This window comes from Coffea arabica, chromosome 11c (genome assembly GCF_036785885.1).
Source record: "Coffea arabica cultivar ET-39 chromosome 11c, Coffea Arabica ET-39 HiFi, whole genome shotgun sequence".
NCBI classification, from domain to species: Eukaryota; Viridiplantae; Streptophyta; class Magnoliopsida; order Gentianales; family Rubiaceae; genus Coffea; species Coffea arabica.
In genome coordinates this window covers 29,224,887-29,250,459 of record NC_092330.1, presented here as the reverse complement: position 1 = coordinate 29,250,459, position 25,573 = coordinate 29,224,887, and the positions used below count along the sequence as shown (strand labels likewise).

Below are 25,573 nucleotides of genomic sequence, written 5' to 3'. Positions count from 1 at the left end.
AAAAATAGAGTAACAATAAAGTAAAAGAAATTCAAACCAATCAAACTCCCAAGCTCCTTCCAAACTTGGAGTTGAATCCACCAAATAGTTTCTTCAAGTGATGGTAGTGCTAACCAACTTGTACAAGTGAAGGCTCACTCCTTCCTCACCCCAAACATACTTTGGTTGAGTAAAGGAATTTTACTACTCTCCAAGTAAACCCTCAACTAGTTACAATTGAAAGCTTACCCTTTCAATTAAGAACAACTTTATACAAGTGAGGCAACCTTTATCAAGGTTTTACCACTCCAAGTGATAGGTTCACCTTCACCAAGATTTTACTCCTTCTGGAGAGGAACCTTCACTTGAGCAACCTCACAACCCAACTTTCCCAACCCCTTATACAACCAACAAAGAATATTTCTACTCAAAGATCTCACTTGTAAGCTTGTATTTAGTGTTGGCCAAAAGTCCGTGTCTTCTTGTGCTTTGGTATTTATAGAATGTGAGAAATGGCTCCAAAAGGCTCTCCAACGGTCAAATATTAAATGCTGTCGAAACTAGCCGTTGGCCTGTCGGATGTCCGAACCATTTGCTCTGCATCCGAACCGTGCGTCCGAACCATTTGTTCTGCGTCCGAACCTTGCGTCCGATAGAAATCAGAATGTTCAACGTTCATTCTTTTTGTGTCGGACGGCCGAAGCAATGAATGAGCGTCCGATCCAAGCGTCCGAAGAGTATCGTCGTCAGTCGGACGACCGATCCTCTATCGAGCGTCCGATCCTCTACGTCCGAACCTTCATATTTCTTAACTTCCCTTTAATTCAAATCTTTTCGATTCTCTTTTGGATCAAAGACCTGTTCTAACAAATTTCTCACATAAAAACATTAGTCCAAATCTACATTTTGGTTTATTAATCATCAAAACCAAGGACTGATCAACCAAGGTCAACAAAAACTTTTATGTGGTTTTGTTTGTGGATTTAGGTACTTCTTCAAACACTGCATTTGGTAAACCTCTCTTCTGCACTCCTTCGAGAAGTAATAGCTAGTGTTAACAGGTATGCTTTGTTATTCAATCGTTCTTTTTCTTGTGTTTCACTTAGACATCTCAGTGGCTTTTTTTTTCTTAAATTAAAATTGGATTAAAATCTTGAAGGTTTCGCCATACCCAAGGGACAGAGATTATTATTTTGGATTATAAGTGTTCACTTAGGCCTCAAGAACCCCATGATTTTAAGTCTTCGAGGCTAGAAATCTTTGTACTAAGGCATGAAGTCTTTGTTATTCAGTCATTCTTTTTCTTGGGTTCAACACTGAGAAGACTAATCAATTCCCATCTGAAAATTTTTCATAGCTCAATCCTCTCGAACTTGAGCCTTTTGTCTCAAAATTCCCTTCTATTCTTATTTTTCCTTCTTTCTCTCTGAAATCTGCTTGTTTCTCCATTCCTGTTCGATGTATACTTTTTTCCTCTTGATTAAATTTTCAATTGTAATTTTCTATTATCTTTATCTGTATTTCAGAGCTGTTTGAGAAATGGAGTGTGGAAAATTTTGCCTCTTATTAAAGTATTCCCTAAAATTCCAGTGAAGTCATGATTAAGAGGTTGTCAAGGTTTTTTTAAACAGTTCCGTTCAGTAATCATCCTTACTTGAGGTCCAATATTCTATACTTTCATGCTTTTGCATTGGAACTTATGATTGTGTCCTTAGATAATATCATTTGACTTCCTTTTCATGTTCTTAGAAAGTTTCATTTTTCCAAGTCGATATTGCCAGCAACTCTTTATAGGTAAGAAATTTAGTGTAAGATGGTGTCAATTGACTGTTTCTATTAAACTGTTTTAGTTATTTGGTAATGACTTTGTCATTTTTCGCCTTTTTGCAGCAAACTATTACACTTTGTGGACAACTTTTAATTGCTTAAAGTGAGTGAAATTCCATCTTTGGCCATTTTTTTCGGAATTTGTATCAATTTTGTTTGATGAAAGTCTGTAACATCATGCTTGCTTTGCTAAGCATGCTATCTACATGACTTATTCAATGATTTGTCAAGATTTGACTTTTGCCATTATAAAGAAAAAGGGAATAAGGAAATAGGTTAGCCTGTGTTGGAGTAATATGAACCTTACTGGGAATAAAAGCCGAATTACGTAACCTTATTTAGAGCTGCATGTATTTTGGCTTTTGGGTTGGAGTATGTCATTAGAATATAAAGACATCCTCTCTGAAGAAGCTTCTGCTTCATTTTAACGTTTTAGGATCTTCCTGGCCTATTTGATTGCATGATCATTTTATTTCCATTTTCACCTTATTTTCCATTGACATTTTGTGTAAATTGCATAGTTGCATGATCAAGTTGTGGACAAGTTTACTTGCGTACCATCTCTAACTCTCTAAGGATCTAACACTGTAGCACATCCAATACTTTCACTTCAGTCAGAACCCGAGTTAGCAAGCAAGATACTTTAGCTTTGCGTGTAAGAATCTTTTCATCTATCAACTTCAACAATTATTGTAGCCAAATAAAATGGAAAAAAATTCCCTGATTGTGAAATGGGTTGAAAAAAACAAGGGTAACAAATTTTGTATTGGACTATGAGTAACCACAAGTGCTGTTGTTTGCTGAATTTGTCCTGTCCTTGGTGGCATCATTCAATTCTCTTGATTTATTTTTAACTTGGTGTTATATAGTAAACTAATTCTGATGGATTATATCTTACTTTCTCGGTGTTATACATGGCAGGTGAAAGAAATTTTTGTTTTTGGTTTGCGTTAAAATATGTTTCTATTGGAATCATGAAAGTTAGACTTCATGTTTCGAGATTTTGCAAGACTGATTTTATTGTTTCATCTATTTATTATGAATTCCTTGACTATGAACAAATGTCAAGGTTTTCACTGTATGACAAATTGTAATTGTAACTTTTTTTAGTTTAAATCTTTTACAATTGCAACATTATATTTTTTTTCATAGAAATTTTGTTTAGAGGGCAATAATTAGGCAACATTAAAAATAATTGGGCAAAATTAAAATTTCACACCGCGCATTTGCGCGGTGACCCCTCCTAGTACAACCATATACATGCAGAACAAGTGCCGAATCATAGCAAAACAACTACCTATTCATGAAAACAATACCTTTTTTATACACATATTTACTAATGCTTTCATCAACAAACTTGACTAGGAATACAAAAAAAAAAAAAAATCCCTTATTGCAGTTAACAAATGCATATTCCAAGAACTAAAAAAGATTGCAAGAATAACGAACACATGTTAGAAGCAAAATTTATAAGAAAACGCATGTTAATAGGAAGAGTTTTGAAGTAAAGGAGAAAAGAAATACCTGAAGTGGTGTCTTTGTTGGAAATCAACGAGGTTGAGAAACTAGGCTTGTTGAGAAATATGGCAAATGGTGTCCAGTCTAGAAAGAAAACTGGTAACCTTACATTTTCTTTTAGAAAGTCTCTTTAATAATTGTGAAGGTAATTTGGCTTTTGAGTGTAACAACAAATGTGTTGCCATTTAATAATTGTTAAGGTAATTTTTTTTACACGAAATTTCCCAGTTAAATGTGTTGCCATTTATTGACTTTAGGCTTTAACCCATTACCTTTCTATAAAATTTACACCAAATTAAGAACCTAATTAAGAACCATTTGACCAGTTTACTATTTATTTTTTGACTAGTTAATGAAAAGTTGAAAGACAAACCAAACTATTCGATACTTGAATCAAGTTTGATTTGATAAGAGCTCGTTCAAGTATGATTTGCTAGTTAATCAAACCAAATTTGAACAATAATTTATGTTCGATAAACTTTCAAATTCTGTTTGAATTGGATTCTATAAGCATAAAAGTGAAATATACATGTAAAAAGTTTAAACTATTCAAAGTTCACTCGATTTCAACTCCATAAAAATTTGTTGGAGCACGATTTGAGAAGTAAACAAGTTAACTTTTTTGTCAAAATAATTAAACAATATTTAGTTTCGGTTTATTTAGTTTCGGTTACACAGTAAGTTAAACGAATTAGGCTCATTTACACTTTTTTTTTTCCAGAAACGATAACGATTTTATTCATAAAATTAATGAGAACATACACATTATATGAGCAAGGGCTCAAGCATAGACTTTACAAAAGTGGACTAAACTACAGAGGAACCTAAGGGTCCTCATTAAAGTATCCGCATAGCTAGCTTGCTCAGTTTTTCACTGAGCCTATTCACTTCAACAGGTAATCTATCAAATGAGCATTTCCTAAACATTGAGCTAAGGTCTCTGATATCCTCCAGATGAGTTACCAGCCTTGAATTGCTAGTAGCTTGGGGTCGTAGCATATTCAGCACCTGAGTACATGGTGTTTGGATCTTGATATATTGCCACCCTTTCTCGTTTAGCTTACAGAGTGCCAGTTTGATGGCCATCAAGTTGTCCAAAACAGCCGAACAAGTACTTCTCTCCTTCAGTATCCAAGCTGCACATTTCTGGCTCCTGTTATTTTCTGCTATAACTCCAATTCCCATGTTTTGGCCTTCTGCATGTTGTCCTACCTCAACACTGATGTTTAGCAAAGTATCCTCTTCCCACAGCCTTTCCTCATCTTCTTGTGCTATTTCTGTTTCTAAGATGCTCATATGATGTTCCATTTGTTGCGTTTGTTGATACTCCTCCCAATCCTTAATTGCTTTCCTGATAACTTCCATTGGATGTCTATCCTTCTCTTCGAATTCAGCTTCATTCCTAGCTTTTCAAATCTGCCAGAGTATTTCCACTGTTAAAGCTATATGTTCCAGTCCCTCCCGTCTGGTTTGTGCCTCCATTAAAATGCTCCACCATCTTCTGAAGTCAGCAGTATGTTCCTTAATTCCATCCCACTGGAGGGGTGCCATCTGCCATATCATTTGAGCCTTTGTGCAATGAAAAAAAATGTGTTCCACTGTCTCACTACCTTCTCCACACAGCTTGCAAATCCTGTCACCTTTGCCTATTCGTTTGTATATTGCTTCCCTCCTCGGCAAGACTTGGTTCAGACTTTTCCATATAAATAGCTTTTGTTTATGCTTTATCTTCAACTTCCATAGCTGTTTCCAGACTTTCTCACTCCCTCCTTCCCAGCTTGTCTCCCCCTTCAGTCTCCCATTGGATTCCTGCTGCTTACCCTCCCTTGTAATTGCCTCATACGCTGACCTAACTGTGTATTGGCCATTGGTGCTATAACTCGAGGAGTAGCAGTCAGGTCGACCAGTTAGGCTAACAGGAGTGTTAAGTATCTGTCCAGCTTCTCTTGTGTTAAAGATCCTGAGAACAAGTGGTGAATTCCATCTAAAATTAGATATCATTTCACTCACTTTGCTCATCAGGCACCCTGTGGGTTTAGGGGACTCTAGCTTTCCATCCTTCCCATCCTGAATCCAAGCATCCTCCCAAATTCTGGTCCCCTTCCCATTTCCAATCCTCCTCCTTACACCTCGCTTAACCTCCTCCCTAGCTCCCATCAAGCTTTTCCAAATCCAGGATGAGTTGCCTTTTACTTCACAGCTCAAAGGTGACTCCTTCCAGTAGTACTTTGCTTTCAACACCTTGCTCATCAGCAGGTTTGGACTCGTGAGAAGCCTCCAGATTTGTTTACCCAACAAGGCTTTGTTGAAAGCTTGTAAGTCTTTGAATCCTAGTCCTCCTCTGTTCTTCCCAGCTGCCATCTTTTTCCATGAGCACCAGTGTACTTTTCTTTTTTCATTATCCCCCCACCAGAATTTTGCCATTAAGGCATGTATATCCTTACACAATTTCACTGGAAGCTTGAAGCAAGACATTGCATAGGTTGGCATGGCCATAGTGATTGCTTTCAATAACACCTCTTTTCCTGCTTGGCTAAGCTTCTTGTTGCACCAGTTAGAGACCGTTTTCTGGCATTTGTCTCTGATATAGCCAAATATTTGTTCCTTGGTTCTGGTTATTACCATTGGCAATCCCAGATACTTTCCTTGATGCACCATTCTTATATTTCCTAGTCTGCTGCAGATTTCTTCTTGATCTTCTTGTGTCACATTCTTACTAAAGAACACTGAAGACTTGTCCATATTTATCATTTGTCCCGAGCCTTTTTCATATTTTTCCAATATCCTCAGTACCTCTTCAGCTTGACTTGTATCAGCTTTGCAAAAAATCAGGGAGTCATCTGCAAAGAAAAGATGACTGATTGCTGGTCCACTTCTACTAATTTTCATTCCTGTCAGCTTCTGGTTGCTCTCAGCTTGAGCCAGCAGATTTGAAAAACCTTCAGGGCTAGTAAGAATAGGTACGGTGATAAGGGGTCACCTTGCCTAATCCCCCTAGAAGGTATCACATATCCACTAGCTTCCCCATTTATATTGAAAGAGAAGGTAGCTGTTGTGATGCACTCCATGATCCAGCTGATCCATTTTTCACAGAATCCCAATTTGATCATCATTGCCTTCAAGAATCCCCACTCCACCCTGTCATAGGCTTTTGACATAACTAACTTTAAAGCCATGAAACCTTGAGATCCCTGCCTTTTGTTTTTGAGATAGTGCATGTACTCATGAGAGATTATAACATTATCCAAAATTTGTCTTCCAGGCACAAAAGCTGCCTGGTTTTTACTGATGCAATTATCCAGCACTTTTTTCAATCTGTTTGCAAGTATTTTGGATATGATTTTGTAAATGACATTGCAAAGATTTATGGGTCTGAACTGCTTTATATCAGTGGGGTTTTCTACCTTAGGTATCAGGGAAATGATGGTATGATTAACTGCTTTGAGCATATGGCCAGAATGGAAGAAACTTGTGATGGCTTGAATTACATCTGTTTTGAGGATATTCCAGAAATTCTGGAAAAAATTTGGTGTCATGCCATCAGGGCCTGGGGCTTTTGTTGGGTTCATGGAAAACAAAGCTTCTCTGATTTCTACCTCCCTAACAGGTTCAGTAAGTCTAAGATTCATTTGGTCAGTGATGGTCTGTGATATTCCTTCAAGAACCATGTCTGCCTGTTCAGGCCCTTTACTGCAGAAGAGGTTTTTATAATGACTCACCACTTCTTCTCCTATCTCCTCTTCTGAGTTAGTCCAATCCCCATTCTCTGGTAGTAGTCTGTGAAGCTTGTTTCTCTTTCTTCTACCCTTCACACAAGATGGAAGAAATGTGTATTCCTATCTCCCTCCTTAAGCCACTGAACTCTAGATTTCTGACTCCAAAACATCTCTTCTTCCTCATACGCCTCCTTCAATTGCCTTTTTAACATCTTGTTTCTCCGCTTCTTGTCTTGGCAGTCAGTGTCTTTCAGCTCCTCCAGTTGCTTTTTTACCTTGTCAATATTCTTCCTTGCATTTCCTTGAAACTGGTTCCTCCATTTGAGGATTTCAACTTTGCAGGTTGCAATTTTCCTATGTACTTTGTACATTCTTGATCCACTGTGGGGACTATTCCAAGCCTGTTTTACTACTTCTTCCACACCTTCTTTTTTCAGCCACCTTTTGTCAAATATGAATCTTTTTTTCCTTTTTTCTCGCAGGGGATTAGCATCCAGAAATATCATACTATGATCTGAGCCAAAATTCTCAATGTGTTTGACTGTAGCTCTGTCAAAATGTTGGCTCCAGGCACTACTTCCTAGTGCTCGATCAAGTCTTTGTATGATTTCTCCTTCTTGAGTCCATTGATTGCTCCATGTCCACGGTTTCCCCTCAAAACCCAAATCTATGAGACCATTTTGTTGGATAAAAGTCTGAAATCCCTAAATGAACCTTCCTCTCTTCTTCTACCCCCCCCATTTTTCATCATTGGAAACAATGTCATTGAAGTCTCTTGAGATCAGCCACCTTTGTCCCCACAGTACCTTCCTTCTCTCAATCACCTCCCATTGATTCCTCCTAATTTGATCATCAGTGCTAGCGTAAATTCCTATGAACCACCAATCCACATTAGCCTCAGATTCCATGATATGGACTTCTACTGTGAAGGCAGTAGTTACCACATCCATTACCTGCACCTCATTGCTCCACATTACTGCCATCCCTCCTGCTTTATTCATAGATTCCACCATCACACTTTCCTCAAATCTCAACTGTTTTTGTAGTTTTTCCATGAAAATTTTTCTATTTTTGGTTTCACACAGGAACACCAAGTTTGGGGAGAGGAGGTTACAAGCCTCCCTCAACTGGGGAATTGTCAAAGGGCTCCCAGCACCTTGACAATTCCACACCAGAGCTTTCATTTTTCCATGGGTGACCAAGTTGGGCTGGTCACCTCCCCCTCACCTTGCATTACACAGCTTTCTTGACCTATCTCCATTTTTCCTTTCTTTCCCGTAACCTCAACCACGTCAACATCCACCATATCTGCATCTACTAGATGAAACTTTCTTTTTCCTGCAGCTTCTTTATTAACCAAGAGGTTTTGTATTTGTTTCAGAGGTTTCCTCCTTGTGACTGGAGTTTTGGCCTGTTTCCTTGTCCTTATAGATGCCTTCTGATTGCTTGTGTCCCCAACATTTTCCAACTTTTCTTCTACTTGCATACTCTCAGTTTCTAAGGGCTTTAAAAGCTGTTCACCAGAATTCTCTGGCACCCTGTTCAGCTTTTCTGTACTGAACATCTCATCCCCATCTTTCGTAACCTGTTCCAATCTTACTGCCCCTACATTCCTGCTTTCCTCCATCTCTGATCTCTTCCCCTTTCCTTCTGGTTTTTCATTTTCACTTTCTTGTTCTTTTGTAGCCCGGTTAGTCCCTCCCTGACTACCGGCCACATTCAGTCCAACTTCCTTATCGCCTACATCCTTAATACCTTGCTGCTCTTTTTCCATCAGTTTCCCTACTCCTGTCCTTGGCACCAGTTCCCCATCTTTGAATCCCCAGCGCTGTTTATTAGGAGATGTATTACCTGACTGTCTGCCTCTCCCTTCTCTCTGAGGTGACATCTTCCCCCCTCCTGCCCTGAGCCATGGCCCAAATTGGTTATCCGCCTGGCCTTTCTCCACTTGTATACTATCAGTGCAATTCCTTTCACTATATCCTATTTTACCACAAGTGTAGCAAAAATCTGGGCACCTTTCATACATAAAATTAACCCACTTCACTTTTCCATCCATTTTAACTGTGGTACCTCTCATAAGAGGTTGAGATATATCTGCCATCACCAAGACCTTAATGTGCCTTCCTTCCTTACCGCCCCCTTGAGGTATGATCACTTCCTTTGTTTCCTGGAACACCGAAGCTATTTTTCTCCCCACTTCTTTCGAGAGCCAGTGCACTGGGAGGTTCCAGATTTGTATCCATAATGGGGCGATATTAAACTCAGCCGTTCCTTCTTCAAAACCTTCAAACCAAGGCCTTACTACTAGCATATGGCTGTCGATGATCCATGGCCCTCCCTTAGAGATCCTGTCTCTATCTGTGTCACTGGGGATAATGAATTGGAATGTATTGACTCCTACCTCCACAACCTTCAAACCTTTAGGATATCCCCGTGCTAAGGTAACAAAGTTTTTCACTCCCACAAAGTTTATTATTTTTTCACCTTTTATTTTCCCTACCAGGCTTTCTTCACATTCCTTCACGCTCGGACCTACGTCTCCACGGTCAATTTTTGTGCCACCCAACTCTTTTTTTGATAACACAAATTTTTGCAAAATCTCTGCTATCTCCTCAGCCATAGAAAACCAGCTATGTTTCCAGAGAAGGAATATCACTGACCAAGGCACCTCCAGGAGATGAAGCAAGGGTTAAGCCTATAGAACAGGGGTGGTCTAAAACGAAACCTAACACTCTAGGTATGAAACTTCCACTGAAGGGAAAGCAGTTCAGAGAGACGACTGGACAGAAAAAAATAGAAGCGTACAACTGCACCAGTGCACTCAAAACACCAGACCCCAGCAAAAACTAACACAAGGCCTACTTTTTATTTTTATTTTTTTTCCAACAATATAAAAAACCTTTTAAGGCTGTAGAATGCCAACGAAAAAACACAGAGTACCCTCTCCTATCCACTAACAAGAAAGAAATAAGCAAGAATTCGGAAATAAAACCCTTTTTTTTTTTTTGGAATGCACAGGCTAAAATCGAGGAAAGAAAGGATTTCAGCTGGAAAAATAAAGCACCTTTCAAGAGTACTTGCAATACCAGGCTAGATCCGTACAGTAACGCTTTAAAGTTACCTGTCTGAGCTTTGAAGACAGAGGTTAGTGGAAATCCTACCAGGCTGCCTTGATTTTTGGCTCCACCTGTCTGAAGCTGAGAAAAATTCTTGTCCGTTGTCTTTTAATGCTCCTACTTAAATCTGTCGGAAGCTTTAATATATGTAGAGAGTTTTGTATTCTTGCATATGGGTTGGGAGTTGTATGGTCACTCAGGTTTCAGGCAAAGTTTCTCAGGAAGACCTCCCAGGGAGGGAGATCTGCACACTTCCCAAGAGAGAGAAAAATTTGAACTCTCACACGGCGGGAGAGAGATGAATTAGGCTCATTTACACAGTAGGCAAACTAATGCATCCCTTTCATTTCCGTCTGCCGCAAAATGAACGTTTCCCAGCCCCCGCCCTCGACCATTCTTCTCTTCCCTCTTCCCTCTTCCCTCTTCCTTGACTGAAATGAAATCCCGATCTCTATAGCCAATTCCACTCATTTCAAAACCCTAAATCAAAACCATGAGCAGCTCCATTCATCTCTTCTCCATAAACCCAATTAGTTTCCGCCATTCACTTTATTCAAACTCCCAAACCGTCAAGTTCTGTCCCCATTAGCTTGCCTGAATGTGGACGTCAAGGCACCAGATTCTGTCTCACCCAGGCCGCCAGCCTTAGGACAAAATGCTCAAAGGGCTAAAGAGATAATGGAGGAGGAGAAAAGGGTTTGGTGGGAACGTATGCAAGAGCCCCTGTTGTGCTCTCCAGCGGCAAAGGTTGTGAGTTGTATGATATTGATGGTCGAGGGTATTTGCATTTGAGCTCTGGGATTGCTGTAAATGCCTTTGGCCATGGTGATCCTGATTGGCTGCAGGCGCTTACTCACCAAGCTAATACCCACGCCCATGTCAGCAACATATATTGCTCTGTTCCACAGGCAAATTTTCTTTCTTTTTTTTTTAATTATTTTTCTGCTTCTTGTTTTTGTTTATTTAACAATTGAATCAATAATTGGTATCATCTGAGCAAATGGATTTCTTTTAATTACAAATGATTGATATGGAATATATGTTTTTTTTTTTTATGATTTTGAAGGTCTGTTAATTGAATTTGAAATCTGTTTCAGGTTTGAAACTGGTGTCGATTCTAGGCGAGGAAAGAAATAGTAGTATAGTGTAGTATTTTGGACTTAAAAGCATGTGAATTATGTTAGTTGTTGGTGCTTTAGGACTTTCTGGATTAGCAAATTTGATTTGTTTGGGAAACTATGGATGGTATGATGGATGGTTGTTCAGTTAACTAATCAATGTAAGAATTTCCTAGAAGACTAAATTGGTCTTCTACATTTCACACTCAGTTTTTCTGTGTGCAAGATAAATGTTATTAAAGTATTCTGGAATTTTCAGGTTGAACTTGCCAAGCGTTTGGTTGCTAGCTCATTAGCTGATCATGTATTCTTTACGAACTCTGGTATGGAAGCAAATGAATCTGCAATAAAATTAGCAAGCAAATTTCAGAGATCTTTGCATCCCAGCGAAAAACATCCACCTGAGGAGTTCATTGCCTTCAGCAATTAAGGACTATGGGAGCTCTTGCTTTAACAAGCAAGAAGCATTACAGAATTCCTTTTGAACCAGTGATGCCTGGAGTCAGCTTTCTTGCAGCTGTTTTTGTAGAACCTATCCAGGGTGAAGGTGGTATATACAGTGCCACAAAGGAGTTTTTGGAGGCATTGCGCACAGCCTGGATAGTGCTGGGGTGCTTCTTGTTTTTGATGAGGTAAGTTACTGTCTCTCAGGAAATTATAGCATTTTTTTATTAAGACAGCAATTGGGCACAAGGAACACCGAGTACTAAGTGAGGCACAAGAGCCATATCGCATATCCCCATTTGTTGTTGCATAATAGGCTTTCTGGAAGCACAGGGAAAAGTGTGCCTAGGTGCTATTCAGGTATCCCATCCTGCAGCTAACTCTTGGTGGTTGTTTCACGTTTTTCCTTTTGATCTCACGTCTTGGATTTTCATTAAAGGAATTGCTTAACAATTGTTGCCACTGACATTAATGCTAGGCCTATCAAACAGTCAAAACATGGGATTTAAGATTGAGAAAGATGATGTGATGGAATATTCCTTGTGTTGAAATCAGAAAAAAAGGCTCCTCAGCTCATGAATCTATTGGGCTTATCCGTCCAATGTAGTTCTTAGTCCAAGTTTTCAATTACTACAATTGGATGGTTATCGCATTAAACCTTTTACATGGTAAATTAATCCTGAAATGTTTGAAAGACTAGGATGCTAAACATCAAATCTGAATGTACTTGTTTGATTACTCCATGGTATTCCCTTATACTACTGTCTGTTTAATGTGTGGTTTACTAAGAGGGACTCCTAATGCTTTCTTTATCCTATAGGTTCAATGTGGCCTAAGTAGGGCTGGTTATCTTTGGGCTCATGACGCTTATGACATATATCCATATATGATGATTCTTGCCAGACCTCTTGCTGGTGGTCTACCAAATGGGGCTGTGCTGACACCTGAAAGGGTTGCTGGCAGCATTAATTTTGGAGATCATGGTAGCACCTTTTCTAGCAATTCCCTTGTTTGCAGTGCTGCAATTGCCGTGCTGGATAAAATCTCGAAACCTAGGTTTTTGGCCAGTGTCGTGAAGAAAGGCAAATATTTTAAAGAATTGTTAGTTAAGAAACTAGGGGGAAATCCACATGTGAAAGAAGTACGGGGTTTAGGGCTTATTATTGGCATAGAGCGGGATGTATCTGCCTCACCACTCCTTGATGCATGTCAACAATCTGGTCTTCTCATACTCACTGCAGGGAAAGGCAATGTTGTTAGGCTTGCCCCTCCATTAGTCAATATCAGAGCAGGAACTAGACACTGCTTCTGAAGTCTTGTTTGATAGCTTGCCAGCTCTTGATGGGAGTAGCTTGAAATGATGATAGCTAAGTTATTTGTTCAAAGCTGACTTATGTTTGGTTCATGGAAGCGTAATATACATTGGTCACTATGTTGTAATCTTGATGGGATTAGCTTGAAATGATGATGGCTAAGTTTTTTTTTATAACTGAATTATGTTTGGTTCATGGAAGTGTAATGTACATTGGTCACTATGTTGTATCAGCTCTATGTGCTATTCTATCTTAATATACCTGAACATGAGACCGTTAATTGTAGTTTAGATAAGGAAAAGTTTCACTGCTTGAATTCGTTCTTACTTTTCTAAATTTTTTTATTGTATATAGTGGGTCTCAATATGGTGTTTTTTCAATGGGGGTTCTTGATCTTTTCCATTTTGAAGAGGACATATTATTGCACAGTTGATGTTCAGCATGACGACAGTTTTCTACTTCCAACTCTTCCATGAAATATACTTTGTATACTTGAGTAGACGGAAATTACTAATAGATAATAGTTATAAACTAAAGGGTTTAATGCACTAGACCCCCTTAGATTATATAGTGAGTTGCAGTTTATCCCCCTAACTCCTTTAATAGGCAATTTTCCCCGTTTATTCCATGTTTAGATAAGATTACCCATTCTATCTTTGATTATTATCATTTTTATTATTTCCTACCATTTTCATTTTAGTTTCTTGAAGAAAAAAGAGATGGCAAAATGGGCGGGCGGGATTTTCTTGGGTTTGAGATATAACCGAATCAAATAGGTTTGGGCTCAACATTACTCATATGTGTTTTGGGACTAACTTGGACATGATTACTTTGGGATGGGTTTAGATTGATTCCGTCCAATACCCAAATCTACTTTTTACATATTTTTTTTCCTTTAATTCATTTTTTATTTTTTAAATAACTTTAATAATTTTGATTTATTAAATTTCTTTTAGTCTTATTGTGAATTTATATTTTCATGAATTCATTTTACACTCTAGAATGATTTACATTCTGCAATATTTTTTTTTCAAAAAATTATTTCAAATAATCAACCAAACCAAAGTTTTTGGTTATTGGAACCCATTTAGGCCATTATTTAGCTTGGCTGAAGATGTGAACCTTTATATTAAACCATATGATGCATTCGCATATGGAACATAAGCATTCATCTGCTACACAAATGGTTTCCCCGTTCAAAGTCTAGCTTTCTCATCCTTCACAACACATTTACAGCAATTCCCACTACATCAAATAGGAAACAGCCAATTGACAGCATGCAAAAAATCAATTATTGTATTAAAGGGAAAGAAACAAATTATAAAAAAATACCCAAATATAAACAAGAAAACCGAGGAGTAAATTAGGAAGGAAGGGATATGAGGATGAAATACCTATCGGGATTTTTGAGGGTGGCATGAACAGGATACAAGATATAATTGACAAAAGTTGAGGGAGTAGCCAAGGGTGAGCGGAGGAAGAAAGGGAGGTGGAGGAATGGTTGAGGGAGCTGCAGAGGTCGGAGATGACAAGGGAGAGGAGTTGATCAGGTCGGAAATGAAATTTTTTGGGAACATATTTGGGCCCAATTGGTACCCAAGTATTTCCCAACATTTCCCATCAATTAATGGATACAATTGGGATATGTCCCATTTTAAATCCAATATCAAATTACAATACCCATTTCACCCAAAGTCCCTTTGGGCATGGGTAGTTCATCGGGATTTAGGATAAATTGCCACCTCTATGTTTCTTCCCTTTTTCTTTTTCTTCTTTTTTATGCTCTAGCTTTCATGTTAGTATTATTATTTGTATGCCCTAAATAAGTTCTTTTTACTTTGTTTAACTTGTGTACTAGATTGGTGGAAGCTTGTTTATTTGTTAGTTTCCAATGTCAATAATTGATAAGAAACTCTATAGATGGCAAGATCTATTTTATTACATTTTGGAGCCTACATTTGATCTCACATTTCATTCAAAAGTAGCGAAGAAAGGTACCCAAGAAGGTTTAGTGATGTTTTTTTGAAATTACTAAACATCATCATCATTTCTTGGCCTCAGGAAGCTAATTTACAGATAATATGGTTCGAATGCTTGTAATTCAGGAGCCTATGCTGGACCTTTCCAAAAGTGTTGATTTCCAAGTTATATAAATGTGGAGACTGCATTGGCAATAAGTTAAGCAATAATTTTTTTTGTTTATTTTTTTTGTTTCTTTTTCAAATGCTAGTATTGATTTCATGGCTTCACAATATGCATCATTTCACACAATTATGCATCAATTTCACATCCTGTACTAGATCCTTAGCTTTCGTATTTCTTTTTGATTCTGTTTAAAGACTATACGTCCCACATTAATATTCCACAGAAATCCAGCCACACTATAAAATCTTTAGCCACTTTACTCGTTGCCAAAGTTCTTTATAAGTTTCTGCTACAAATCTTGGGTAAGAGAGAAGGAAGTTCTGAAACTTTTTCCCTGTTTAACACATTGGAAGATTAGAGGTAACCTTAATGCTGTAACATCTAGTGGGGCTGATCCAGATCTTGGATCCATTATGAATTCTCAGACACCAGCGTTCATCATATATAAAGGAAATTGGAACATGGTCTATACATAATCTTACTCTTCCTTAATACCGAAATTTTTGATTAATTTACAGCAAATACATAATTAGCGAGAACAACAGATACAGATATCATTCCACCCAATTTATGTCAAATTCCTTCACTTTTGTCAGCCACTTCTGAGTGTTTTGCGAAACATAAGGCTTAGATGGTGCCTGGTCTTCGTTAGGCGCCAAAACTTCCATTTTTCTTTCTTTTGCTAAGCTTGCCTGCCTGTTAGGATGCCTCACCTTAAGTGAAAGAAGACGTGAAACTTCATGAAGACCTCCCCATTTCTCCAATGCACGTGCAATATCAAAGCGACCTGAAAAGTATATGTTGATTAAGATATTTGAAGGAGCGTACTTGCTGAAGAACTATTTAGACATATACATGTTCTGATGATGTTAAGTTCAAATTATGCATCCACATCAAAATCACTCCAGCATATCTAGACTTCATTTCATGCGTATAAAAGGATTACCAATAAGATTTTGTGAAACTTTTTATGCATAAGACAAGCTGGACCAGCTAGTGCAAAAGTTGAGTCTTTTTCTGGTTATAAGTAAATTCTAAAACATTATCACTGAAATGACAAGAAAACAAGATGAAATGTATTTTCTGCACCTGCTTGCTCAAAAGCTTTTCTGCTGGGCATGAATGATGGGTCCATTCTCCAACTCTTTTGGAACCAACTTATCTGTAGAATTAGACATTAGTCCAGCACAAAGATTTCAATAGAGAAGTCAAGCACACTGTTGTAAGTATGTCGAGGTCTAGAATGCTAACCCTTTAATTTCGATTCTGTCATAGGCTTAGCAATCTTTAGTTTTTTTTTGTTTTTGGTCTTTTTTGGGGGGGGGGGGGGAAGCTAGCTGCATGATTTTCTCATTGACTTAGATTTTCAATAACTAATAACTAACCTCTTCTTGCAAATTCTCAAGGTTGTCCCAATAACCTTTTGGCTTGCGGTGTTTGTATGCGAGAGAGAGATTCATCAAGGCAGCTATTCTTCTGAATCCTCCCATGCGCGTGATTGCCTTCTCAATGTCCACCCTTCCATGCCTCCGAAGTTGCTTTCTCATGGGCATAAAGCCTTCTTGTCCATGTTCAGCTATAAAAGTGAAGAGTTCAGATTTGAGAACTTCAATGTCTCTCTGCAATCCTGGAACTTTAGGTCTCTGTCTAGATGAATCTGAAGCAGTTGAACTCAAATTTTGATTAGCTGGCTCATCATTACTGGCAGCATTCTCGTTGGAAGATGAAGCAAAAAGCTCATTTGTGTAAGCTGAATAGTCAAATGCCTTGGAAGTGTTTTCAGCAACCTTTGTCTCAATATAATCTCGAATTGCACATAAATTTGAAGGGAGATCTTCATATATCACCTACAAGTCCATAAAATTTTGCCAAGGATGATTGATAATCCATTTGATGGATTCTAACGTCACAGCAGATATAATTATGAAGATTAACAGAATCATTTCCTGGAATTTCATCTTTTGTGAAAAGGACTTTAAACTGAAAAAATTATATATGCCATCACATATATGTATACGTATACATCAATGCACACTAAAGTGACGTAATTCGACAAGGAAAACGCTATATTCTTGTAATAAACAGCAATGGAGACAAACCTCTTCCATGATAGCTTCAGAAAGAAATGAATTCTTCCGCATTTTTGACTCCACAGTGTATTTCAACAGTGTGTGATGATTCCCTAATTGCTCTAGACTCCATTTCCCCCTGAATGAATCAAAATCACCTTCAACCTGCTTAAAGCTAATCTCTTGTTCAAGTACTTCACACAAGTCAAGTATAACACGTGCATGAAGTACCATGTATAGCAAACCCTTGCATCCCTCCTGAAAAAGCACAGCAATAAGATTGTACGTATGAGACAAACATGGACATTTCTAAAGGGAAACAGCATCAATTGATATATCACCATCAATTGTTAGTATGAAAACAGCAGTTTGTACCTGAAGAATGCGAACTTTATTGTTCTCGCGTGACAGAATCTTGCTGATAGCTAAGTTTGGAACTATCCTGCACTAGTTAAAAGAAAGTAAAGAGAAAGTTTCATTTATGCTGGATCCAAAATGTAAAAACTTTATTCTATGTACAGTGTGTACATAGAAGATGTCGTTCAGAGGAAACATAAAAAAAATTCCTCTCTTTTTATTATCCCCTAATATGTCAATCTTTATTCCATTACTACTCCTATTGTCATTCATACACACACACACACATACTCTCTCTCTCTCTCTCTCTCACTGCATGCAGAGACACATGAATTTCCTCATTCCTCCACTCTAGCTTGATAGCTAAATGAGATTAATTGTTCAAAAGCAACAGGGGCTGTTGTTTTATAATTTAATACAGAATAATCATTTGCTCAGGCTAAGCATCAGGGCTTTAACTCAGAATGATCCAACCTCTTTACTGACCTTCTCATACCCAATGATCCAACCTTTTTATTAGAAAGCCTACAACCTTAACTCCTTGTAGATATGAACTTTTTCAGTTCGTTATACTATTATAATAGATAGCTAAGCATTTCATGACTCCTTGATCTCGAAAGAACAAAAACAAGGATGAGAAAAAGAAAGAGATATTGCTATGAGTTGTATTCTCTGTTTCATTAAGCTAAATAACATTCCAAGGGAAACCATATCCTTCTAGATTCATATTTCTAAAAATACCTAGACCATGCAAAGTATTCAGAATATCCCATTTTTTATTGTTAATTAGAACATTTTAAGCTAATGATTTTCTCAAGGTTGTCAGATTCTGTAGCCTGTGCTTGAAACTGTAAATTATCATAAACTTTCCAGCAATGATCTTAATTCAACTTCTGTTTTAATATGGGGTGGAAAGAGAGGACCAAGAGAGAAAATTTAAATCTAGAGACTGTGCAATGCAGAAAGTTCAATTTCTTTCAAGACGGCAGTTTCTCTTGCCTAAATTTCTACTCGTGCCAAGGTTTAGCATATTTTCTTCTTGTTGCTGTGGGCCTTGAAACATAACGAGATTATTCTTATCATCCTCAGTGGACAATTGATTTTATATGTATTGCAAAACTGAAGCTTTCAATAAATTCAATTCGTGCCAGAATGAATAGTGCTCCATTTACAGAGAAAATGTTCTTATCACATGATGATCCAGTTGAAGATGGTTTAAGATCAATTAGAATGTGGACAATGATTTCAGGATACTGAAAAGGACATTCACGAAACATATTAGTTTCCCTATTATTCTCCAGGATTCAGAGGTCTGAAATGAAAGCCTTTGTTACTTACTCAGGAAGTCTCTCATACTCGGTCAAAATATTCCAAACTTCAGGCACTGGAGCTTTTACGGTTATGCTAGCAATAACACAACGGTGAACACCTCCATTTTCCTTCACAAGAAGACCAAATGATGGGTTAGACAGCTTTCTCAGACATGGCTTTCACAGGTAAATGCAAGGTTTCCTGAAGAGTCATCAGTTACCAAAAGGCCGTCAAATCTTCGAAGATGAACTTCATCTACCATACATGGCTTATCAAGCTTGCATACTTTCCCAAATACTCCCCAATTACTGCTTAACTCACTTTTTGCGGGAGATAAGGGGCTCAAGGTAGCCTTGAGCAATTTTTCTTTTAATTCTCCAGTGGGAAAATCATTCTTGTCTGATGCAACACCACTGACATCTGAACTTGTGGAAGTAAAGGAGTCTGCTAATGTTGTAACTGGAGGAGCTTCATCAGTCAATGAATTCTGGCTGTTCTTGAAAGTACTTTCAGCTCTGCAAGCCATGGCTTGAAGATTCACAGGAAGATCTGAGCTGATTATTCTCTCCAAGAAAATTGCAGGGAAGTTGAATGTTGGTATGACATTTAGCTCATAACTCAAAGTAGTTTTTGAGAACCTGCAAAGTCCACAAGAGACGATATTATAAACTAAAAAAAAAAAAAAAATTGTCTGCATCATTTGTGTGACTAAAAGAGAAGCTGATCACCTTTAGACACATCATTTGCTTGAAGCTTATCTAAATAAACTATTTAGTTAAAGTGTACCAGTTGCTTCCCTATTCTGACTAGGTACTAAGTAATTTGAGGAGTTACATTTTCCCTATCCTAAGTGACAAAGTCATTGATGATTTACCATTGTCAGTATCATACAAAAATTTAGCCATGCAAAACAGGACCTCATATTACTGAGTGATCCAACTGTAGCATAATTGAAGAGCAAAGAAAGAATTTTGTCATTCTTTCTATGATCAGCAGACAATCTGCCAATCTTCTGATAAAGGTATCATCTCTCATATTGAAAATAAAGGCCAGTCCTTATGGTAATCGCTTTTATTTATCAGTTTCTTATAATGGTATATGAAAGAGTCATCACAAAAAATAAAAAATAAAAAACCTGTAAATATGATGTATCTGTCTCTGCATAAGAAGATCAAGACACAAGTTTAAGATATATGACAACAATAATAGATGCGCATAAAGTTGAAACAATTATTAGCTGAACGCTTTAAAGATGTGATCATCGGTCATGAAGTTCAAACTGTTAATACAGCACACAATATTATGTGATGTCAAAGGTTTGTTATGCGACACTCATGGTAAAAAAGGAAGATTTGGATCAATAACACTTATATTTTAATCGAGCCACCATCATCTTGCAACTGCAGAAAAGAAGAATGTGAGGCAAATTTTCAAAAAGGAAGCAAGAAAGGAAGTAAATATGATTACATTGCAAGCAAGATCTAGAGGATGACCAAAATTCCAACGCATGTTTGTCTCTGTCACTAAAGATGTTTACCTATGCTATGTAAAGGTAAACAATATCATTTTTGTTGAATAAAGGCTCCAAAACTAAAAGAAGAGGCTACATTCATGCAACAGTATCATGGGATTCATTCATAATTATGATATTATTTAATGATTTTTGGGGAAAGACCACCTTGGTGTTAAATATATTACAAAATTTTTTTTTTGGGGTTGGGGGGGGGGGGGGTGCGGGGGAATGGATAAACCTTGCCTACGAGAAGTTCATTTGACTTTATCTTCCTTCATTCAGTTTCTATCTTTTGCACCATTTTGTTAGAGTGAATATGAGAATAGTTATTCACGTCACGTCACTAAGCTTTCATTATTCAATTATTTAGTATAGTTTTGAGGTACATGTTTGCCAATGAGATGCATAACCAGCATGGATTGCCAAAAATGTTAAGAACAAATGATACATGAGTCTTTAATCAGAAACACACATCACCAGGAAGGAGATGCAAAATATGTTACACCAGAATTTACCTTTTACCAGATTTGACAGACCATTTTCCTTCAAACTTCTTGAAATCACCATCAACCATGGAAAACTGGAGTTCATGGTCATTTGCCTGAATAAATGTCATTTGCAAATAGTTAAAAACTGAGATAAAGTTATCACATAAGAATGCCTTGTTACTGCTACCTACTCTATCAGAATGGACAAGTACAGTAACGCTTGGAAAAATCTTCTTTGCCCTCAAAAATAGTGGAAATACCAGTTCTGCCCATGCCTTTCTTTTAACTTCTCAACTAAGGGAAGGTCTAAACGAATCTAGTTTCTTAGCAGCATTGCTTGTCAGGAAACGAAGATGGATATGATAGTAACTCTTTTGTTATTAGAATTTCTCCTGCACAATATCAGTAACAAAATGACGGACTGTAGAAGGATAGGACAGCTCTATAATCTAATACATCATAATTAATATCATGGAGCTCCTTGAATGGGCAAAATGTTTTTCAAGATCCCTCAGGCACCATGCTCAAAGAACTGCACCAGTTACCTTAAAGCGTTGATGTATATATTCGCCCTTACCCTACTCATATCCTTATCAAAGTTCAATAGTTAAATGTTGTTCACTTGAAGAAAGTTTCTATGTAACAGACGCAAAAGCAATTTGCAGCTCAAATAGCAGCCTGACAAATACAGTTATGGGCATATCAAGTAACGCAAGGCAAATCTATGATTGGAGAGAGTTTTCAGAGCTAGTTTCCGTCTGTTCTTAGCACAACTTTCTGAATCTTTAACTGGACATCTAAAACAGACACCATCATACTGTTCAAGATGCTCACTGAAGTTTGAAACTCTTGGAGATCCAACACAACCCGAGCTTCTATGTGCCAATAAAGAGCTCGTTGCAAGCCTCTCTGCTCCAACCAAATACGTCCGGGATGTGGACAAGGAATTCTCATGCTGACAAATGGTTATGAATAAAAAGAACCAATTAACTACTACAATCATGTTTATAGAAAACTAGTAGCACATGAAGCATACTGTAATGTGATTGAAATTAGCATATCCATTAATTCCCAAAAGACTGAAAGTGATGTTATAGAAAATGAAAATCAATTTGAATATGACCCACTAGAAAATGTTGATGGAGTATAAAGGTACAAATTTACAGAGGTTGAAAGAGCAAAGAACTGCAATTTTTAGTTAAATGACAAGAACCAGAGGAAGCTTCTAATGCTTATGGTGATGGAATATTTAAGGGCAACAAGTGACATATCTAAAACATTGTCATAAGGGCAACAAGTGACATATCTAAAACACTGTCATAATGCATACCTGATTCCTGCAAAAACTTCATCCAAGTGAAGCTTTTTAACACAATATTGTGTAAGGAAGTAACTCTAATTACACTATGTCTCCATTTATAGATTCTAGAACAACCATAGTACAATGAAATCATTAGAGCTTCAAAGGACATCTGTAATATGACCCATGCTAGAAATCATTAGGACATATGAAATGAACACATGCTAGGATTGATTGGAACCCTTTCTCTCCTACGCTTCCACATAATCCCAAACAAATTCTGGTAAGATTTTCATGGAATATAATGAACAAGGTTGCTGTCTACCATTTTTCTTTTCCTGATATGGCATGACCTTCCATTATTGCATCCATGTATCATGCACTAGCTCAACTTTACACTTCAATCAGTACTAAATGGTCCATTACTGGCAACTTGTACTACTAAGTCAGAATCATCTTAATATTCTAGAGATGAAAGATTTCAAAACGAAATTCTGTGCATACAAATAGTCCCACACTCATATCCCATATTCTGAGACGAAAAAAAAGAGGTACAGTCATTAACTTTACATTGTGTGTTTCATGCATTCCAAAGCATTTAAGTTTTTATGAATCACACCTTTTCTGAAACAATAGAAACAAGCCTAATTTCCAGTTATTCTTCAATTAGAAGCCAAGTTCTTTGTATTTGTGAATCTACAACAACAGAGGTATAGATACAAATACATTCTGGATCTTAAAAGCATATTTGACAACAGCAAGAGTTAGTATTAAGAACAATTACCATTCCAAGCTCCCAGGACATGAGAGAACCAAGATTTTGGACAATGGATCATTCATAAATTACACATGAATATTTCAAGTAAAGGATACTTCTTTTCCTCTTCTCTAAGGACAGCAAGTTACAGAAGTGAAGAAATTGTGGTATCCTTAACCAAGAAAGTTAAAAAAAAAAAAAAAAATCATAGACAGGAAAGTCCAGTAGCAGCACCACCAAAAGCATAAAATTACTCAAGTTTGCCATCAGTTGGAAGAGGAAAAAAATGTGTGCATGAGTTTACCTACTCACAAGATTCGGAACGAAATCAGCAAGCCGTTCATAGTCGGTAAGGGCATCCCAAACAGAAGCCACATCTGCATTAACTACTACCTCAGCCTTAATTCTACGTTCTCGCCATGATATCACTTGAACTTCACAATGGACTTTTCTCTCCTCCTCCTCTTCCTCTGAACTATAATTTTTATGATGGTTTCTATATTTGCTATGACCATCATTTGGCATATGACCATTGGAACTCCATTTTGGATTATCACTGATGGAACACAAGGCAACACATCTCTTTTGCAGACAGGATTTGAGACCACAAGTTATGTTCCTCAGTTTGCATTCAAAACTCACATCGGGAGTAAATGCTAAATGAATCGAGGTTGGAGCCTTGCTGATAACCTCGATCATGGAGTAACGTTGTCAGTTTAAAATCTAGAGGCGCTTGTGGCCACTGATTTTTGTTGGTAAACCACGCTGAAGTCCCAGTGCCTGTTGTTTTCCATATAAAGCACCATAACTCAAAGTTAGTTAGTAATGCTTTGAACTGAAACAAAGACACTTTGAATCGATTCTCTTATACAATTTTGAGATTGTAGCATATTCCATGTAAAAGACTAAGTTATTATATACTGTAATGTAGAACAGATTAACTCCTCCTTTCTATCCACGTTTCAAGGACGCGGCTGAGTCCGAGTCGATCCGGCCGACTAGTCAACAGAACTTCAGCTTCCATTCAGCGACCAGTCCGCAGGCTTTCACCATTTTTTTCAGAGACTTTTAGGGTATAAAAAAACAAACATTAAAAAGCAAAAAAAAATTTACCCGTACCCAATTTATGAGAAATTGCACAGGAAGACAGCCATAACAAATCAATCTTTAACCCAAAATTCTCTCTTTGAAGACTCTTCTTCACTAAACAGCAGCAAGTGGGTGGCAGAGATTCAAGAGAAGGAGAAGGAAGAATGAAAGGGCGAAGAAGACGAGGAAGCTTTCATATCATATGCAATGCACGGGCGGTGGTGAAATTTGAAGCTGAGAGAGGAGAGGGAGGAAAGAAGAATGAAAGGCAGCCTTACTACTCCAGAGTGGAGATGCCAAGATGGACATTTTCCCAATCTGGTTTGAAGGTTGATGCAGTACAAATCAAACAAAGAAAGATAAAGAAAGATAAAGGGATAATTGCAAAAACCTCCAAGTTCTCACAATATCACTTGAATTAAAAAAAAAAAAAAAAATCTAATTTGTCTTGTATTTTGGATATTTTTGTCCTAGGATAATTTTAAAAGTCTCCGCTGAAGTTTTTGACAATTTCATTTACCTTCCCTCAACTTCTAAAATCTAAAATCTCACGTGCCTCCCTTCTTTGGCTTTTTTTTTTTTTTTTTGCACAATATTAGGCCAAATCAATTAAAGATGGGATAACAGAGAGAGAGAGAGAGTATTGTAAATAGCTTTTAGATTTAGCTTCCATCTGTTGTTAGTGCTAATTTCTGACGATCTGTTTAGATTCCTTGTTTTTGCTTCTGTTTTTTAAAAATTATTTTTCACGTTCCAAATACAACAGTAAATGTATATTTTCAAAACAACTCCAAAAACACCCCATATTCTTTAACTGTACATCTAAAACAAACACCGTCATATTGTTCAAGATGCTTACTGAATTTTGAAACTCTTGGAGATCCAACACTACCTGAGCTTCAATGTGCCAATAAAGAGCTCGTTGCAAGCCTTTCTGCTCCAACCAAATACGTCCAGGATGTGGATAAGGAATTCTCCGGCTGACAAATGGTTATGAATAAAAACAACCAAGTAACTGATACAATCATGTTTGTAGAAAACTAGTAGCACATAAAGCATACCATAATGTGATTGAACATTAATATATGCATCAATTCTCAAGAGGCCGAAAGTAATACTGCAGAAAATATATATCAAGTTGAATATGACCCACTAGAAAATGTTGATGGAATATGAAGGTACATATATACAGAGGTTGAAAGAGAGAATGTTTGATTGACTAATGCCAGAAATCATCAGGACATATGAAATGAATACATGCTAGGATTGATTGGGGCCCTTTTAATCTTATATGCTTCCGCACAATCTCAAAAAAATTCTGGCAAGATTTTCTTAGAATATAATAAACAAAGTTGCTGTCTACCATTTCTCTTTTTCCTAATATAGCATGATGTTCCACTACTGCATCCATGTATCATGCACTTGCTCAACTTTACCATTTACCCCTCAATCAGCAGTATATTGTCTATTGCTGGTGACTTGTATTACTAAGTCAGAATCATATTAATTT

The 25,573-nt window shown here is 37.4% G+C and overlaps 2 protein-coding genes and 1 pseudogene across 7 annotated transcripts; 1 reads left to right on the top strand and 2 right to left on the bottom strand.

Annotated features, from left to right (window-relative positions):
* Positions 1-7,132: 7,132 nt before the first annotated feature.
* LOC140016530 (uncharacterized) lies at positions 7,133-8,224 on the bottom strand. The gene is made up of 2 exons (XM_072070069.1): positions 7,847-8,224; positions 7,133-7,693 (listed from the first exon to the last, which is right to left on the bottom strand). Exons 1-2 carry the CDS (start codon positions 8,222-8,224, stop codon positions 7,133-7,135), a joined length of 939 nt encoding a protein of 312 aa, XP_071926170.1.
* A 1,140-nt stretch (positions 8,225-9,364) lies between these two features.
* Positions 9,365-13,319, top strand: LOC113715986 (acetylornithine aminotransferase, mitochondrial-like; annotated as a pseudogene).
* Positions 13,320-15,590: 2,271 nt separating this feature from the next.
* Positions 15,591-24,452, bottom strand: LOC113716727 (uncharacterized). 6 transcript variants are annotated; one of them, XM_027241133.2, is made up of 11 exons: positions 24,094-24,452; positions 23,279-23,754; positions 21,752-21,872; positions 20,945-21,030; positions 19,137-19,554; positions 18,944-19,044; positions 17,624-17,690; positions 17,279-17,506; positions 16,565-17,026; positions 16,269-16,341; positions 15,591-15,966 (listed from the first exon to the last, which is right to left on the bottom strand). In XM_027241133.2, exons 2-11 carry the CDS (start codon positions 23,671-23,673, stop codon positions 15,734-15,736), a joined length of 2,184 nt encoding a protein of 727 aa, XP_027096934.2. In that variant the 5' UTR covers positions 23,674-23,754; positions 24,094-24,452; the 3' UTR covers positions 15,591-15,733. The 6 variants fall into 6 exon arrangements, with proteins under 6 accessions (XP_027096934.2, XP_027096936.2, XP_027096938.1 ...); XM_027241135.2 differs by lacking the exon at positions 21,752-21,872 and having other exon boundaries at positions 23,287-23,754; XM_027241137.2 differs by lacking the exon at positions 24,094-24,452 and having other exon boundaries at positions 21,109-21,872; positions 23,287-23,419.
* Positions 24,453-25,573: the final 1,121 nt, after the last annotated feature.

Coding starts and splice junctions, on each gene's coding strand:
- LOC140016530 (XM_072070069.1), bottom strand. CDS start 8,224: ATGAAAGCTCTGGTGTGGAATTGTCAAGGTGCTGGGAGCCCTTTGACA. Junction 7,694..7,846: donor AGGTGATTGAGAGAAGGAAG/GTACTGTGGGGA, acceptor TTGGGTTTTGAG/GGGAAACCGTGGACATGGAG.
- LOC113716727 (XM_027241133.2), bottom strand. CDS start 23,673: ATGATCGAGGTTATCAGCAAGGCTCCAACCTCGATTCATTTAGCATTT. Junction 19,555..20,944: donor TCTGTCAAATCTGGTAAAAG/GTAAATTCTGGT, acceptor TGGACTTTGCAG/GTTCTCAAAAACTACTTTGA. Junction 17,027..17,278: donor CTGAAGCTATCATGGAAGAG/GTTTGTCTCCAT, acceptor ATGGACTTGTAG/GTGATATATGAAGATCTCCC.